At 46.2% G+C, this 14,659-nt stretch overlaps 1 protein-coding gene across 1 annotated transcript; it reads left to right on the plus strand.

Moving 5' to 3' along the window:
* The first annotated feature begins 1,116 nt into the window (after window positions 1-1,116).
* Window positions 1,117-13,734, plus strand: LOC309524272 (uncharacterized protein). The gene is made up of 3 exons (XM_082208729.1): window positions 1,117-2,133; window positions 3,343-3,352; window positions 11,034-13,734. The coding sequence occupies exons 1-3, from the start codon at window positions 1,208-1,210 to the stop codon at window positions 12,225-12,227; spliced, it is 2,130 nt and encodes a 709-aa protein (XP_082064855.1). The 5' UTR covers window positions 1,117-1,207; the 3' UTR covers window positions 12,228-13,734.
* Window positions 13,735-14,659: the final 925 nt, after the last annotated feature.

Here is a 14,659-nt window from a genome sequence, read left to right on the forward strand (position 1 = left end):
GCAGGACTGAAGTCCAAGAGCGCTCTCTCCACTTGCAATTCCTGGCAACGGGTATACCCAGAGATCTACTACCTCAGACAATGAAAGCAAAACAGATTGGCCAGAGCAGGCCTAGTGCAATCAGTGTACAGTGGTACCTCGGGTTACAGATGCTTCAGGTTACATACGCTTCAGGTTACAGATTCCGCTAACCCAGAAATAGTACCTTGAGTTAAGAACTTTGCTTCAGGATGAGAACAGAAATCGTGCGGTGGCGCAATGGCAGCAGGAGGCCCCATTAGCTAAAGTGGTGCTTCAGGTTAAGAACAGTTTCAGGTTAAGAACGGACCTGCAGAACGAATTAAGTTCTTAACCTGAGATACCACTGTACTTAGCTAGCTTGTTTATTTAATTTGTATTTATATACCAGCATTTATGTACAGTACTGATATATCAGTACAGTGTACTAAAACATCATTAAAAAACAGTACAAAACATTTATTAAAGTGATTTATTACTTTTAGGATGATAGGTGTTTTCAGCGCTGTACATTTAAAACAGTATCACATCGTTGTCAACAGTCATGGCTTCCCTGCCAAAAGGATTCTGGGAACTGTAGTTTGTTCAGAATGCTGAGAGTTGTTAGGAAACCCCCTACTTCCCATGCAGAGCTACCATTCCCATAATGTTTTAAGTCAATCCTTTTCCTTGGGAAACTGGCAATTGCAGCTCTGTGAAGGGGAATAGGGGGTCCGCTAACAACTCTCAGCGCTCTGAACAAACTACAGTCCCCAGGATTCTTTGGGGGAAGCCATGAATATTTAAAGTGGTGTGATGATGCTTTAAATGTACGTATAGTGCAGATGGGGCCTTAGCTGGATTCAGCCCCATGCTTTTAGAGTTCAGTGTTAAACTCTCTGAAATAAAAACAAAAACCCAAAGACTTGAAGTGTCAGTGCCAGATTTCTGAGCAAGAGAAGCAACACAAGTTTCACTCTTTCTTTCGGGTGTGAAACTGACTCAGAAGAAGCCCTGAGAAAAATAGGAAATGGGCAGGGGAGAAGGGCCCCACCTCAGCCACACTTTCAGGGCTGTGACAGAAGGGCACTGCTAGCAGTTGACTTCACCTACCACAAGCAAATTATCATTCCTCCTGCTTGCCGACTCTGTTTTCTGAACTGGAACGTGTACGGACAACTCTACTTAGGCCACCTGTATCTTTCACCGAATGAACACCACCAACGTGACACAATGCCAGCCAGAGGGGATCCACTTTGCCCTCCCAGTAATTTTGGGCATCGTCTCAGTGGGCGGGTTCGTCTTCAACAGCATCAGCCTCTGGATCTTCTGGTTTGCCATCAAGCGCTGGAATTCTGGCATCATGCTTCAGTTCAACCTGGCCTTGGTAGACATCATTGTCCTTCCGGTCATGCCATTGATGGTGGCCTATTTCAGCTTGGGAAACCACTGGCCCTTTGGGCAGTTTGTCTGCCAGCTTCAAGTCTTCCTGCTCAGCACCCACCTGTATGGAAGCATCTACTTCCTCATGCTCATCAGCATCCACAGATACCAAGCCATTGTCCACTACAACGCCAAGACCCTCTGGAGGAAGAAGTCTGCCTTGAAAAAGCTGGTCTTGGTCTTCTGGGCTTTCCTCTTCCTGCAGGGGCTTCCACTCTTCTTCTTCCTCAAGACTTCAGTCATCGGAAACTCGGTCAAGTGCCTGAGCATCTACCAGTCAGAACTGACCTATCTCTACCTAGCCTATGGCATCTTCCTGGGGATCTTCTGCTTCCTCATTCCCTTTGCTATTTCTTTGGTGTCCTACGTGATGTTGTGGGCCTACATTGCTAAAATCAGTCAAGCCAATCTCCGAGGCCAAGTAATGAAGACCAAGTCGAAGCAGATGATCACCATTGCCCTGGTCATCTTTGCCACCTGCTTCACACCCCTCCACATCTGTGGGTCCATGGCTTCCATTGTGAGATATTATGGTGTGTCCTGCAAGGTTCTGTACCACATAGAAGTCACCTATTACATTTCTTTGGTCTTCAGCATGGTTAACTGTTGCTTGGATCCCTTCATCTACAACTTTGCCAACGAGAAATTTCACAGGCTCTTTTCCAATTCCCTAAGAGGATTATTGGTGTCCAAGTGAGAAAATGTGCTTCGGAAAAGGAAAGGTAAAAGATAAAACACTATGGGGTTGTAAGCAATGTTAGACATTGTCAGGTGCAGGGATGCTGACAGGATCTGAGCCACATAAACTGTATTTGGATTGTGCCAGCAATCTATTGACAAGAACTGCTGCTTATATACGTACCGGTATGTTAATTCTGCCTAGCTTATATACGTACCGGTATGTTAATTCTACCTCTTAGGGCTGTTGCAAATATGAAGGTGGGGAGGATAATGTACACAACCATGAGCATCTGGAAGAAAAGCATATAGTGCTGGTAGAAAGATATAGTGCCATTCACAGATCATGAAAAGAAAAATAAACACGCACAAAGCCAGAAAAGCAGTTTAAATGCAATGTGATATTTACAGCAAACTACCAGACCCCAAATTGCCTGATAAATAACCACAAGCAAAGCAGTATCACAGTTTTGGGGACTGAATTACCAACTCTCAGCCTAGCCTACTTCACAGGGCTGCTGTGACCATAAAAAGTGGGGAGGGGAAGACAAGATCCACAGCCCTGAGTTCCTGGGAGGAAAAGCAAGGCACAAATATGCAGCAACACATCCTCTAAGTGTGTGCAGTTTTGGATCTCTTAGCAAAACACAAACACACACACCCCAGCCTTGATAAGATAAACAAAAAATATATCCCTGTGTTAAAGTATAGTTGATAGGGATCTTAACTTGCTGCAGCTGCATAGTGTTTGATGGTTTTATGGTTGTATTCGTTGCCTTTTGGTTTTTTTTTATCTGTATACAGACATTTATTGAAATATGTGGAAATTTAAAGCTGCCCATCTGCTGCCATTGAGGCCGAACTAAATAAAGTCAGAGGATACAAATAAGCAAAGAAAAAGGAACAGAAATCAGCTTTCAATGTGAAATTCTTAATAATATGCACACACAAACTCATGAGAGTTTCTGTTTCTGAGTTGGAGGGTAAAGAGACTTAGGGGAGTGGGGAATATTGCATTAGTCTTCCTTATAATGCTAGCTCCTCTCTCGTGTTTTCTAATACTCCTTTCACACTGTGGTACCCGTTGCATTAGACCAATATGCTGACATGTCATGCTAAATTTCATTCACACCAATGAACATCGGTGGTCAACATTGCTGCTCCCCCACCCTGTCTGCACAAGCTTGCTTCTGTTCCCCTGTGACTCTCCCATGAAAATGGCAGGAAGGAACTGGTAAGCTGTCCCAAATTTCCTCACTTTACTTCTGAGTTTTCTGTTTTAAGAGGGCTGCATAGAGATACTTTCTGCAATCAGGTAACATAGAAGTGAGCACTAAACATGAGCTACAGTCCATTTGTTTCCCAGAAATGGCTTTTTACATTGCGTGAAAGCTCAAATATAATGTGAAAATTAACTTAGGGAAATGGAATAAACTGCCACATGAATGCATGAATGTGACCTCCTGTTTTAACCACAGGTATATTTTATTTAAAAAGTGAGGCATCAGCAGCATACCTATTATGTTTTAAGACTTGCCAGGTGGTTGGCAAATAAGCAGAATGCTCTTCACGTTCATGGCTCCTGGCTGTTTGATTCACTGTGCACAGTTAAGAGGAAACAGCAGGCTCTGGAGCACTGTTTGACTACCTCCTATATTGGCAAATATTGTGAAAGGGGGAAGCAGAACATCTTTATCTTTACTCAATAGGGTACATAGAGAAACCAGTTTGCAATCTGGTTGTACAGAAGGAGAGGGAAAGGGAAACAGCAATCCACTTCCCACAAAGAAATCCCACTTTGGTCTGCAGACCTGGCTCTGTTATGGGGCCAGGTCTGCAACACACTCTACATACAGCTTCCCTTGTACAGTACTTGATCCAGAAGCTGCAGTTGGTGCAGAATGCTGCAGCAAAGTTGCTGTCAGAATGTGACCTGCTTCTGTCTGCCTATAACACCTCTACTCAGACACCTGCAATGGTTGCTCACCAAGTTCAGGTGTTATTATTGGTGTGAGAAGCCATTAACAGTCTGGGGTCAGTTTATTTGTGGGATCACCTTACACCACTCGAAAGCTTCAATCTGCAGAACGGGCACTATTACAGGTGCCACATACCGTAATACCCTTTGTGCACTTCTAAGGAATTCTTCTTTTAGTGAGGCAGCACCTACACTTTGGAACTCCTGCCTGTTGGCATTAGACACACTTTTTCACTGTTCACTTTTCAGTGCTTGCTTAAAACAATTTTATTTAAGCAAGCAAGCCCACCCAGATGCATAGAGGATGAGCTGACATGTTTTCGTCTCTTTTTAGTTTAATGCTGATCTTAATTGTTTTTAAAAGGTTTCTAATTACCTGTTTTTTAATATATTTTGTTGATGGTTTTAATTTTAGTTTTTTCCTGTAAACCGTCTTAGAGGTTTTATTACAATCAAGCTGTGTATAAATGTTGTGAAATAAATACACACAAACACACACAGATTCATTTTGACCCAGTTAGTAACTGGCTTTGATTTGACCTCTGGCTTAACTTTTCGTTATGACAACTTTTCAGGTTGTATTCATTGTATGGGTGTTAGGGGAGGGTAGTACCTCTGGTGAGGGAACGGTCATTCTCCATCTGGGCTAGTTTGTCCACCTTTGGTCAACACCCTGCACACATTTCTCACCTGTAGCATCCAGACAGGCAGGATAGTAGACTAGATGGGTCTTCCTTGGGCTGATTCAGCAGGGCTCTGATTATTGCTCTTCTTTCAAAAAATATTTTTTTAAAAAAATCAGTAGTTCCTGTCCTACCCCAACCCTGGATGAATCACTCCAGCTTTTGTCAGCCACCACTAGCACTGTGGGTTAAACCACAGAGCCTAGGACTTGCCAATCAGAAGGTTGGCAGTTTGAATCCCAGCGATGGGGTGAGCTCCCATTACTCGGTCCCTGCTCCTGCCAACCTAGCAGTTCAAAAGCACGTCAAAGTGCAAGTAGATAAATAGGTACTGCTCCAGCAGGAAGGTAAACGGCGTTTCCGTGCGCTGCTCTGGTTCGCCAGAGTGGCTTAGTCATGCTGGCCACATAATGGTCAGGGGTCCCTTTACCTTTACCTTTTACTGGCTTACCTAGGATGGCAAGAGAGAGGGACAAAGACCAGAGGCGGCCAGGCCAGATCCTAAGGGAGGCGCAAAGGCCCCACTTGTCCCCAGACATGAAGCAATGGACCCCAAGGGACCCCAATGCACACCAAGGAAGCATCCATGCTCATCATGCCCACAGGTACCTCCCTCCTTGCAGGAGCCTCGTGTGAGCATCATGGGCTGCTTGCATTCAGCCTCAACCTTATTTTCCTGTGACTGACGATGCTTGATGGTTCTCAAGAAACCAAGCCCAGTAGAGGAAATAATGGTGAGAAATTTCTAGGGCTGTGGCTTGTCAAACCACAGGAAAGCTACCGTGGGACCCATTTATTTCTGAAAATAGCATTCTGGCAGGTCTACTCAGTACCTGGTGCCTCCTTCCCAAAACCAGGGAAGCTTCCGCCTGGCTTAGAGAGGGAGGCATGATGTCCATGTGCACAATGCCAGGATATCGCAATGTCACACGTGCAACAACACCCCCACCAATTGCCCTCACAAGCTGGCACCTCTGGTCCTAACTGTTCCCCTGCAAAAAAAAATAAATTGCTGCAGCTTGCTATGTCTCTTCTGCCATTAAGATGTGGTATTATACATGCTTACTCAGCAGCAAGCCTCACTGAGCAGAACAGGACTTGCTTCTAACTAAACTAAACAAGTCAGGTTCAGCTGAACACCACTTAGTTGTTACATTGTCACAGGACTCTTTTGGGGGTTTTTCATTGTCACAGCCCTGGCTTTTTAAAATGCTGTTTTTGCAGAACACTTGGGAAGCCCTAGTTATGTGTGTTTTTAATTTACAAACACTAAATCTTGTTGATCAGCTCTTCAGATGGAATGGTGGGGAATGGGTGGCCCCTCAGATGTTGACTGCTGGGAGGTGGAGGACAACATCAAGAGGACTGTCTCCCCAGTCCTGTTTTAAGGCCATTAGATTTGCTTCACAGTCACACCAGTTTGTGACTTACTGGCCCAGATCACAAGCAATGGCACAAGCCCTTATCTTGCAAGTTCCTTCTGCTCCTTCCTCTATGCATGAATGGAGGAAATGTGAAGGTTCTGCTTCTGGGCTGCACCAAACCGAAGCTTCTTGCATTTGGATGCAATGGGAAACAATGGTTTATCTCAGGGGTGGGGGACGTTTTTCAATCCAGGGGTGTCACATTCCCTTCTGAACAAATGTTAGGGGCTGCATACCAGTGGTGGGCTGGCCCAGAGGCAAAAGCAGCCCCCCAACCTTCCCTTAAAGGTAAAGGGATCCCTGACCATTAGGTTGTCGTGGCCGACTCTGGGGTTGCAGCACTCATCTCGCTTTATTGGCCAAGGGAGCTGGCGTACAGCTTCCAGGTAATGTGGCCAGCATGACTAAGCCACTTCTGGCGAACCAGAGCAGCGCACGGAAACGCCGTTTACCTTCCCGCCAGAGTGGTACCTATTTATCTACTTGCACTTTGATGTGCTTTCAAACTGCTAGGTTGGGAGAAGCAGGGACCGAGCAACGGGAGCTCACCCCGTCGCGGGGATTCGAACCGCCAACCTTCTGATCGGCAAGTCCTAGGCTCTGTGGTTTAACCCATAGCACCACCCGCGTCCCTCAACCTTCCCTTAGGCACAGATAATTAGATAGAGGTCTGAAAGCAAAAAGCGAAGATCTTCCGCAATTCCAATATGGGGAATATTTTGCCCTCTAGTTGTTGCTGAACTGCAACCTGCATCAGCCCTGACCATTGGCTGTGCTTGCTGGGGCTGATGGGAGTTGTGGTTCAGCAACATCCAGAGGGCCAAAAGCTGTCCACTTCTATGCAAGTTGCCAATAGCCCAGTTTTGTTTTGGCTCAGAGGTGGGCATGGATTTCAGCAAGTACATACGGTACCCCTATTTGATTTCCTCCTTCTCTTCTGGCTTGCAGGGGAATATGTCACAGAGGAAATGGATTTTGGAGATAGGGAACCCGGGTGGTCAGAATTAGGGAACTGAAATCAGTGGTGTGTGGGGGCAATATTTGAGTCTGGACTCAATGCTCTTACAGGGAGCAGCAAGGAAACTCTTTACGGTAATGTGCGTTGCTTTGTGTACTTCAAAATGTGGCAAGCCGGCTCTGCTGCATTGTGAAGGGGGGGGCTTCTTCTTGTTATGCTAAGTGGGTCCCCTGGGCATCTGCCCTAAAGTCCAGTCCTGATGGCGCCACTGACTGCAATAGAGTTAAAGAAACACATGTATAAAGTCTTGTACCAAAAATGTTTCACACACATCTGTTCCTCCTCTTTCTCCCTATCCCCAGCAGGAAAAAAAAATAGCAGCACTGCAGATGAAATATACTCTTTATTCAGCTCGTAGTAGCAATGAATGAAACTTTCCCCAAAATGTCTAGCTATATATACATTATTTATACAATGGGCCCCGCGTGATTGGCTAATTCTGGGCTGCTCCTGTAGGCCAATCAGGTTGCGGATTCACTTCCTCCAGAAGCCTGATTGGCTGCTCCAGCAGGCCAATCATGTTGCGGATTCACTTCCCCAGAAGCCTGATTGGCTGCTGCTGCAGGCCAATAAGGTCGCTGATTCACTTCCACCTGGAGCTGGATTGGGTGGCTCCTGCGGACCAATCAGACTGCTGCATTCTGGATCCTATTGTTCTAGGATTCAGCTCAGTACATAACAGTAGAGAACTAGGGAAATGTGTTGGGCTGAGCCTGTCACTATTTTGCAATGGGATTGAATATCACCAAATTAAGGATTGCACAGTTGAAGCTGATACGTATGACACAAACACAGAGACACAGAGACAGAGACAGGCGCGCGCGCACACACACACACACACCGTATACTTAAAGCACATGGCTTCCCTCCAAGAATCCCGTGTACTGTAATTTACTCCACATTGAGCGACAATTCCCAGCACCTGTAACAAACTACAGGTCACAGGCTTCTTTGGTGAAAGTAATGTGTTTTAAATTTGTGTTGCATGTGATTTAAATGTATGGTGTGGTCCACAATAGCTTTTACTACACTGTTTTAAAAGCAAAGTCTTCCTTTCTCTGTTTAATTAAACACACCATTGGACAAAAAAGTGTATATACTAGTGCCGTTAGCTTTTAACACAAGAGCATTTTCTAAATACAATGCAACCAGCCATGTTCCCCACCTCCTATTGTCTTCTGATTTCCTGTAGGAGCTGTAGATTATGCCACACTGAGCTACAATTCCCAGCACCTGTAACAACCTGCAGTTCCCAAGCTTCTTGAAGAGAAGCCATGTGCAAGGCCAGTGTACCCCCTAAATCCCAGCTGCTGGTGTCAGATATTAAAGGGTTCTTTGTGCATTAGGAGTGTCCCGGGGTACCAGGCCTGCTTGGGAAGTGGATGCTGGGGGAAATCCCCGCATTGCAGTGGGTTGGACTAGATGACCTTTGGGTTCCCCTCCAACTCTGAAATTCTATGACTCCATGTGCTTTAAAGGTACAGAGTAGTGTGACCTAGGGTCTACATATAGTCACTCCTCTCTAGTCTCTGTCCAGACAAGCAAGAGGCATGATCACAGTTGAAGGACACATCCCGACCAAGCAAAAATACTCAAGGAGGGTGCAAGGTAGGGCCAGTGCGAGGTGTGGTCTTCCATGGAGGAAGGGTGGGATGTAACTAATGTTTGTGTGTGTGTTATTTTTAAAGAAAGCAGAAAACTAGCCAATGGCAAACCATAATGCGGTATGGGCAAGCGGGGGGGGGGGGAAGAGTGCTCTTGTTGCTTCAACCTTCAATCCTTTAAGGTTTGTTTAATGTTATTTATAGTAGAATAAAACGCCTTTTTAGAAATAGGAAGAAATGAAAAGAAAACCAGCCTTTGGTCTTTGGGAGTGTATTTACATCATTCAATACACCAGTGTCCATGTGTCACAGACTGGCTAGACTCAGAGGAATGGTGGGAGAAAACAGCTAGGGAACCCCCAAGAGAAGAAGGCTCAGAGCCCATGGATTGGTGGTGGAATGATGATGAGTGGTTAGAGGGGGGAGCCCGGGAGGAGGAGGCGTCAGAAGCTGAAGGGTCTGTAGCAGAGAGAAGTCCCGAATCAGAAACGGAGGAGGAAGCTGGAGAGAAGGGAGACCAAGAAGCAGAGATGAGTCAGGCTGGTGAAGAAGCCAGGAGGGTCTCCCTCTCCTGCTGCAACAAGCTCTCTTCCCACCTTGGTCTCCCAGGACTAGGAAAGGTATGAAGCAAGAGGAGCAGGTGCCTCATAGGTGTAGTCTCAGGTTGTTTGGGAAGGACTGGGAGGATGAGGAGACTTAGTCATGGGAAGGCAGGGTCCTTTTGTCTCCACAACTGCCTCACAGGGGCAAGACCTATTGTGAAGAGTTGCTGTGTTCATTAGGCCTGCCTCCCTTGAGAAGACTGTTTCTTTTAATAACGAGTTAACTTCACTTACTTTGTGTGATTTATTTCTGGCTGGCTCTCTGACGATGTGCCTCTTTTCAGACCTGGATGATGATGATGATGATAATACAGTGGTGCCCCGCAAGACGAATGCCTCACAAGACGGAAAACCCGCTAGACGAAAGGGTTTTCCGTTTTTGAGCTGCTTCGCAAGATGAATTTCCCTATGGGCTTGCTTCGCAAGACGAAAACGTCTTGTGAGTGTTCCGATTTTTCCCCGCTCCCCCCCTTTTTCTAAGCCGCTAAGCCGCTAATAGCCTTTTAGCCGCTAAGCCTTTAATAGCCGCCAATCCGCTAAACCGCTAATAGTGCTAATCCGCTAAGCCGCTAATAGGGTTGCTTTGCAAGACGAAAAAACCGCTAGACGAAGAGACTCATGGAACAGATTAATTTCGTCTTGCGAGGCACCACTGTAATTTATTATTAGGGTTTCCTCAGCCACTCTGGGTGGCTTCCAACAGAATATTAAAATACAATAGTATGTTAAACATTAAAAGCTTCCCTAAACAGGGCTGCCTTCAGATGTCTTCTAAAAGACTGGTAGTTGTTTTTCTTTTTGACATCTGGTGGGAGGGTGTTCCACAGGGCGGGTGTCACTACTGAGAAGGCCCTCTGCCTGGTTCCCTGTCACTTGGCTTCTCACAGTGAGGGAACCACCAGAAGGCCATCGGCGCTGGACCTCAGTGTCTGGGCAGAACGATGATTCATCATCATCATCATCCCACCCCTTACCCTAAACCCTGAACCTTTTAAAAACCTCTATAGGAAACTCACAAGCAGGACCTGAACACAAGAGCCTTCAATCCTCCTGTGGTCTGTAGCAATCGGCAATTGGAAGCACTGCCGCTTCTGGCTGTGCAGGCAGATCATAGCCTTCATGGCTGGTATGTTGCACATTTAGAGCCCATTGGGAGCTCTCACATGGCAAACCCACTCCCCCTCGAAATTAGAAAATGCACTGCAAAGTCTGGGATAACATTTGCTTTGACACAGCTTCATCTAGCCTCTGTGCAAACAAACGTGAATGCATGCTCCAAAAATGGCAATTGTCATCAAATCTGAGCTGTTGCGCACAGGTCCTGCTTTGCAGGCTTGGCATTGGGACATCTGGCTAGCCACTGCGAGAACAGGTTGTTGGGCTAGCTGGGCCACTGGCCTGATCCAGCAGGGCTCTTCTTAGTTTTTCTGCACACAAATCAGGACGAATGCTCAATAAACAAGTGTTCTAATTGAGGTGCCCTAGTTTTAAAGACACTCTCAGATTTCTCTAGCATTTGAAGGACCAGATAATTTCTGAGAACACCGCAAAGGTCATGAAATGAACAACAGGTTCCACCTTTTGGGGTTGTTTCCCGTTGTCTGAGGACATATTAGAAGACCTTAAAAGGAAATGTACCTTCACCTACAGCATACAAAAGGGGGTGGGGGACACACACACAACACAACTACACAACAGAAAGGACACAGTTGAACCATATCTTCTAGGAAGTGGCAGGGAACTGAAAGCCTGTCTTTTGTTTCTCCTCTTTTCTTCCTGGATGAGCAGTCGTGTGGACATCTCTTCCAAAGCATCTGGAGCCACCTGCCTCCGTCACATAATGAACACCACCAACGTGACACAGTGCCTGCCGTGGGAGCTCCACTTTTCCATCCCAATCCTTTGGGGCATCCTCTCAGTGGGCGGGTTGGTCTTCAACAGCATCAGCCTCTGGATCTTCTGGTTTGCCATCAAGCGCTGGAATTCTGGCATCATGCTTCAGTTCAACCTGGCCTTGGTAGACATCATTGTCCTTCCAGTCATGCCATTGATGGTGGCCTATTTCAGCTTGGGAAACCACTGGCCCTTTGGGCAGTTTGTCTGCCAGCTTCAAGTCTTCCTGCTCAGCACCCACCTGTATGGAAGCATCTTCTTCCTCATGCTCATCAGCATCCACAGGTACCAAGCCATTGTCCACTACAACGCCAAGACCTTCTGGAGGAAGAAGTCTGCCTTGAAAAAGCTGATCTTGGTCTTCTGGGCTTTCCTCTTCCTGCAGGGGCTTCCACTCTTCTTCTTCCTCAAGACTTCAGTCATCGGCAACTCGGTCAAGTGCCTGAGCATCTACCGGTCAGAGCTGGCTTACCTCTATCTACCATACAGAATCTTCCTGGGTATCTTCTGCTTCCTCATTCCCTTTGGCATCTCTCTGGTGTCCTATGTGATGTTGTGGGCCTACATTGCTAAAATCAGTCAAGCCAATCTTCGAGGCAAGGTGATTAAGACCAAGTCGAAGCAGATGATCGCCATCACTCTGGTCATCTTTGGCATCTGTTTTACACCCCTCCACATCTGCCAGACAGTGGGTTTGATTGTGAGATATTACTGGACATCCTGTGGGCTTCGGTACCGTGTAGAAATAGCTTATTATGTCTCCTTAGTTTTCAGCATGGTCAACTGTTGCTTGGATCCCTTCATCTACAACTTTTCCAATGAGAAATTTTACAAGTCTTTTTCTGTCTCCCTGCAAAGATTGTTCTTTGCCAAGTGTAAGAAAGAAGTCCCTCAGAGTAGAGACTAGACACCATGAGAAGGAATGTTCAGTCAAGCATCAAGGAAGGGCTGAGATCAAAGCAAGAATCTCTGGAGGGTGAATCCTCACATTTTGTTTCTTTGTGGAGCTCCAGTTTGGATTAGGAAAGAAATAACTGTCCAAATTGAGGTACAACCACAAAAATATTTTTCTAGGTAATCTTTGTCCTGAGAAACAATCCTGCAATCTTCATTAATTTTGGCAAATGGTTGTTTGTTTGGTTTATTAAACCAGGTCCGTCTAATGGTCCATCTATTGCAACTGCTCTCTGGAGTTTCAGATAGGAGCCTTTCCCAACCAATGTTGGGGATTGGACCAGGAAGCCTCTGCATGCAAAGCAGATGTTCTCTTCCACCTCTTTACTTGCCCTACTCTTGCTTGCATAATGCGCTCTGCAGCTGCCCTACCTTACATTTTGCTTCTGCTAATTGTGCAGACAGGCTAATGACAGAACTTGCTTGTTCAGCTTTTTTTCCTGCTTTCCAATATTTCTCTCCCCCAGCCCCAGCAGCCATGAAGGAATTGGACTTCACTGTACTCTTTGCATGGGCAGATGCATATTGTTGCATGCATGGACTTGCATGTCATACAAACATGTCTTTCTTGCTTGTGCATTGGGAATTACAGGGATAGCTTGGAAAGCTACTGAATGCCCTGAGGCTCAGATGTCAAGGGAGGCATCTCAAGCAGGGCCAGTGCACCCATTAGGCAAGGTGAGGCAACTGCTTCAGGCGACACAAAGTACAGGGGCAACAGATCTGACCTTCAAGGATACATAGCAGCCACAGCTGTGGTATGCTACTTGGGGGCTGGGTGTACTGCCTCCTCGGCAGCCTTCTCCAGTGGCCTCTGATGGTCTTCTCCACCCCACACCCCACCCAGAAGGAAATGGTGGGTCTGCCCTCTGAGGTCTCCTGGGCTCTGCATCCACCTGGCATGATTCTGAGCAGGCCCCTTCCCCTACCCCCCCTGACAACCTTTGATTCCACTTCAACCATCAGTTAAGGCGGATTTGATTCCACACACCTTGCCTTGTTCCTGATGTAGATCTTCACTCACCCCTTCTTTCCTGATGGGGGGGGGGATGCCATTTTGTGGTTTGCCTTAGCTGCCAAAATGCAATGGGCCAGCCCTGGTGAAAAGTATGTGAGGGGTGGAATATCCTTCTCCAAACTTCCAGGAACCTGGAAGGCAATGGGTGGAGCATGAGGTTGACAAGGGGAGCCCATGTTAACCAGGAAGCCATGCTGGAGGAACTCAATGTGATAAGGAACAAGGGAAATAAAGGGTTGTTACTCAGGAGTAAGAATCTTCTGAGAGTCTGATATGTTGTGGATTGTGGAAGCCCAGTGAGGGTAGATTGCATTTTAATCTGCTTTATTTTGGTTTTTTTGCTCCAAAGAGAATATCCTGGTTTTCTGTAACTTAAGCATTGCACATCTTTGTCTTAAAAGTCCTTCTTTCTGTTTTAGTAAACTTCAGAACTTGTTTCATAAACCTGTTGTAATGGCTTCTTGTTTTAACATCAACACACTTAGACACTATGTACCTCACTACCTCGAGATGCCATGGGCCTAGGGGAATTTGGAGGCTGGTAGATAAAGGGCAGACTTGTGGGAATATTTGAGCTCCTTGCCTGTTGGCAGCTGTGAACTTTAAAGGGGGGGGAGTGGACCAAGCAAAGGGGTGCACTCTGTGTTAGCCACAAACACCATTCCCTTGGATGGCAGGGGACCCAGTGCAGCTGGGAGGTGGCCAGCACACACAACCTTAAAAAGGGGGGTGGTTATTGGAAATTTCTGTAGTTTAACAAAAATACAAATATCACGGGGAAAGTTGTAGCAAGCGAAAAATGGTTACAGAATCAGATAGTGCATCTGTTGTAAAATAAATACATTAGAAATGTTTCGGAAAAATCTAGATGCGAGGCTGCTCAGTCACCCAGCTCGTCGGGCAGAGCCCCCAGGTCCCTGCGGAATAAAGGAAGGAGTCCAGCCACCAACCGGAGCAAATAGCTTGAAATATACTTGGAATCGAGTGTGGATTTCATGCTCTTTATTCAGCTCATAGTGCAAGGAATGGAAGTTTCCCCAAACTGTCTGCTTTATATACCTTATTTACACAATGGGCCTCACATGACTGGCTAATTCAGGGATTCTCCTGTAGGCCACCTGGATTCACTTCCACCTGGATTCACTTCCACCTGGATTCACTTCCACCTGGAGCTGGATTGGGTGGCTCCTGCGGACCAATCAGACTGCTGCATTCTGGATCCTATTGTTCTAGGACCAATCAGACTGCTGCATTTTGGATCCTATTCAACTCAGTACATAACATAGCTGTAGACCAAAGTTTATTACGCAACAGGTTCAAAGATTTTGAACCCCGAGGACGGGGTGACAAGGACTTTTAAAACTTTC

Source organism: Podarcis vaucheri (assembly GCF_965113315.1).
Source record: "Podarcis vaucheri genome assembly, chromosome: Z".
NCBI classification, from domain to species: Eukaryota; Metazoa; Chordata; class Lepidosauria; order Squamata; family Lacertidae; genus Podarcis; species Podarcis vaucheri.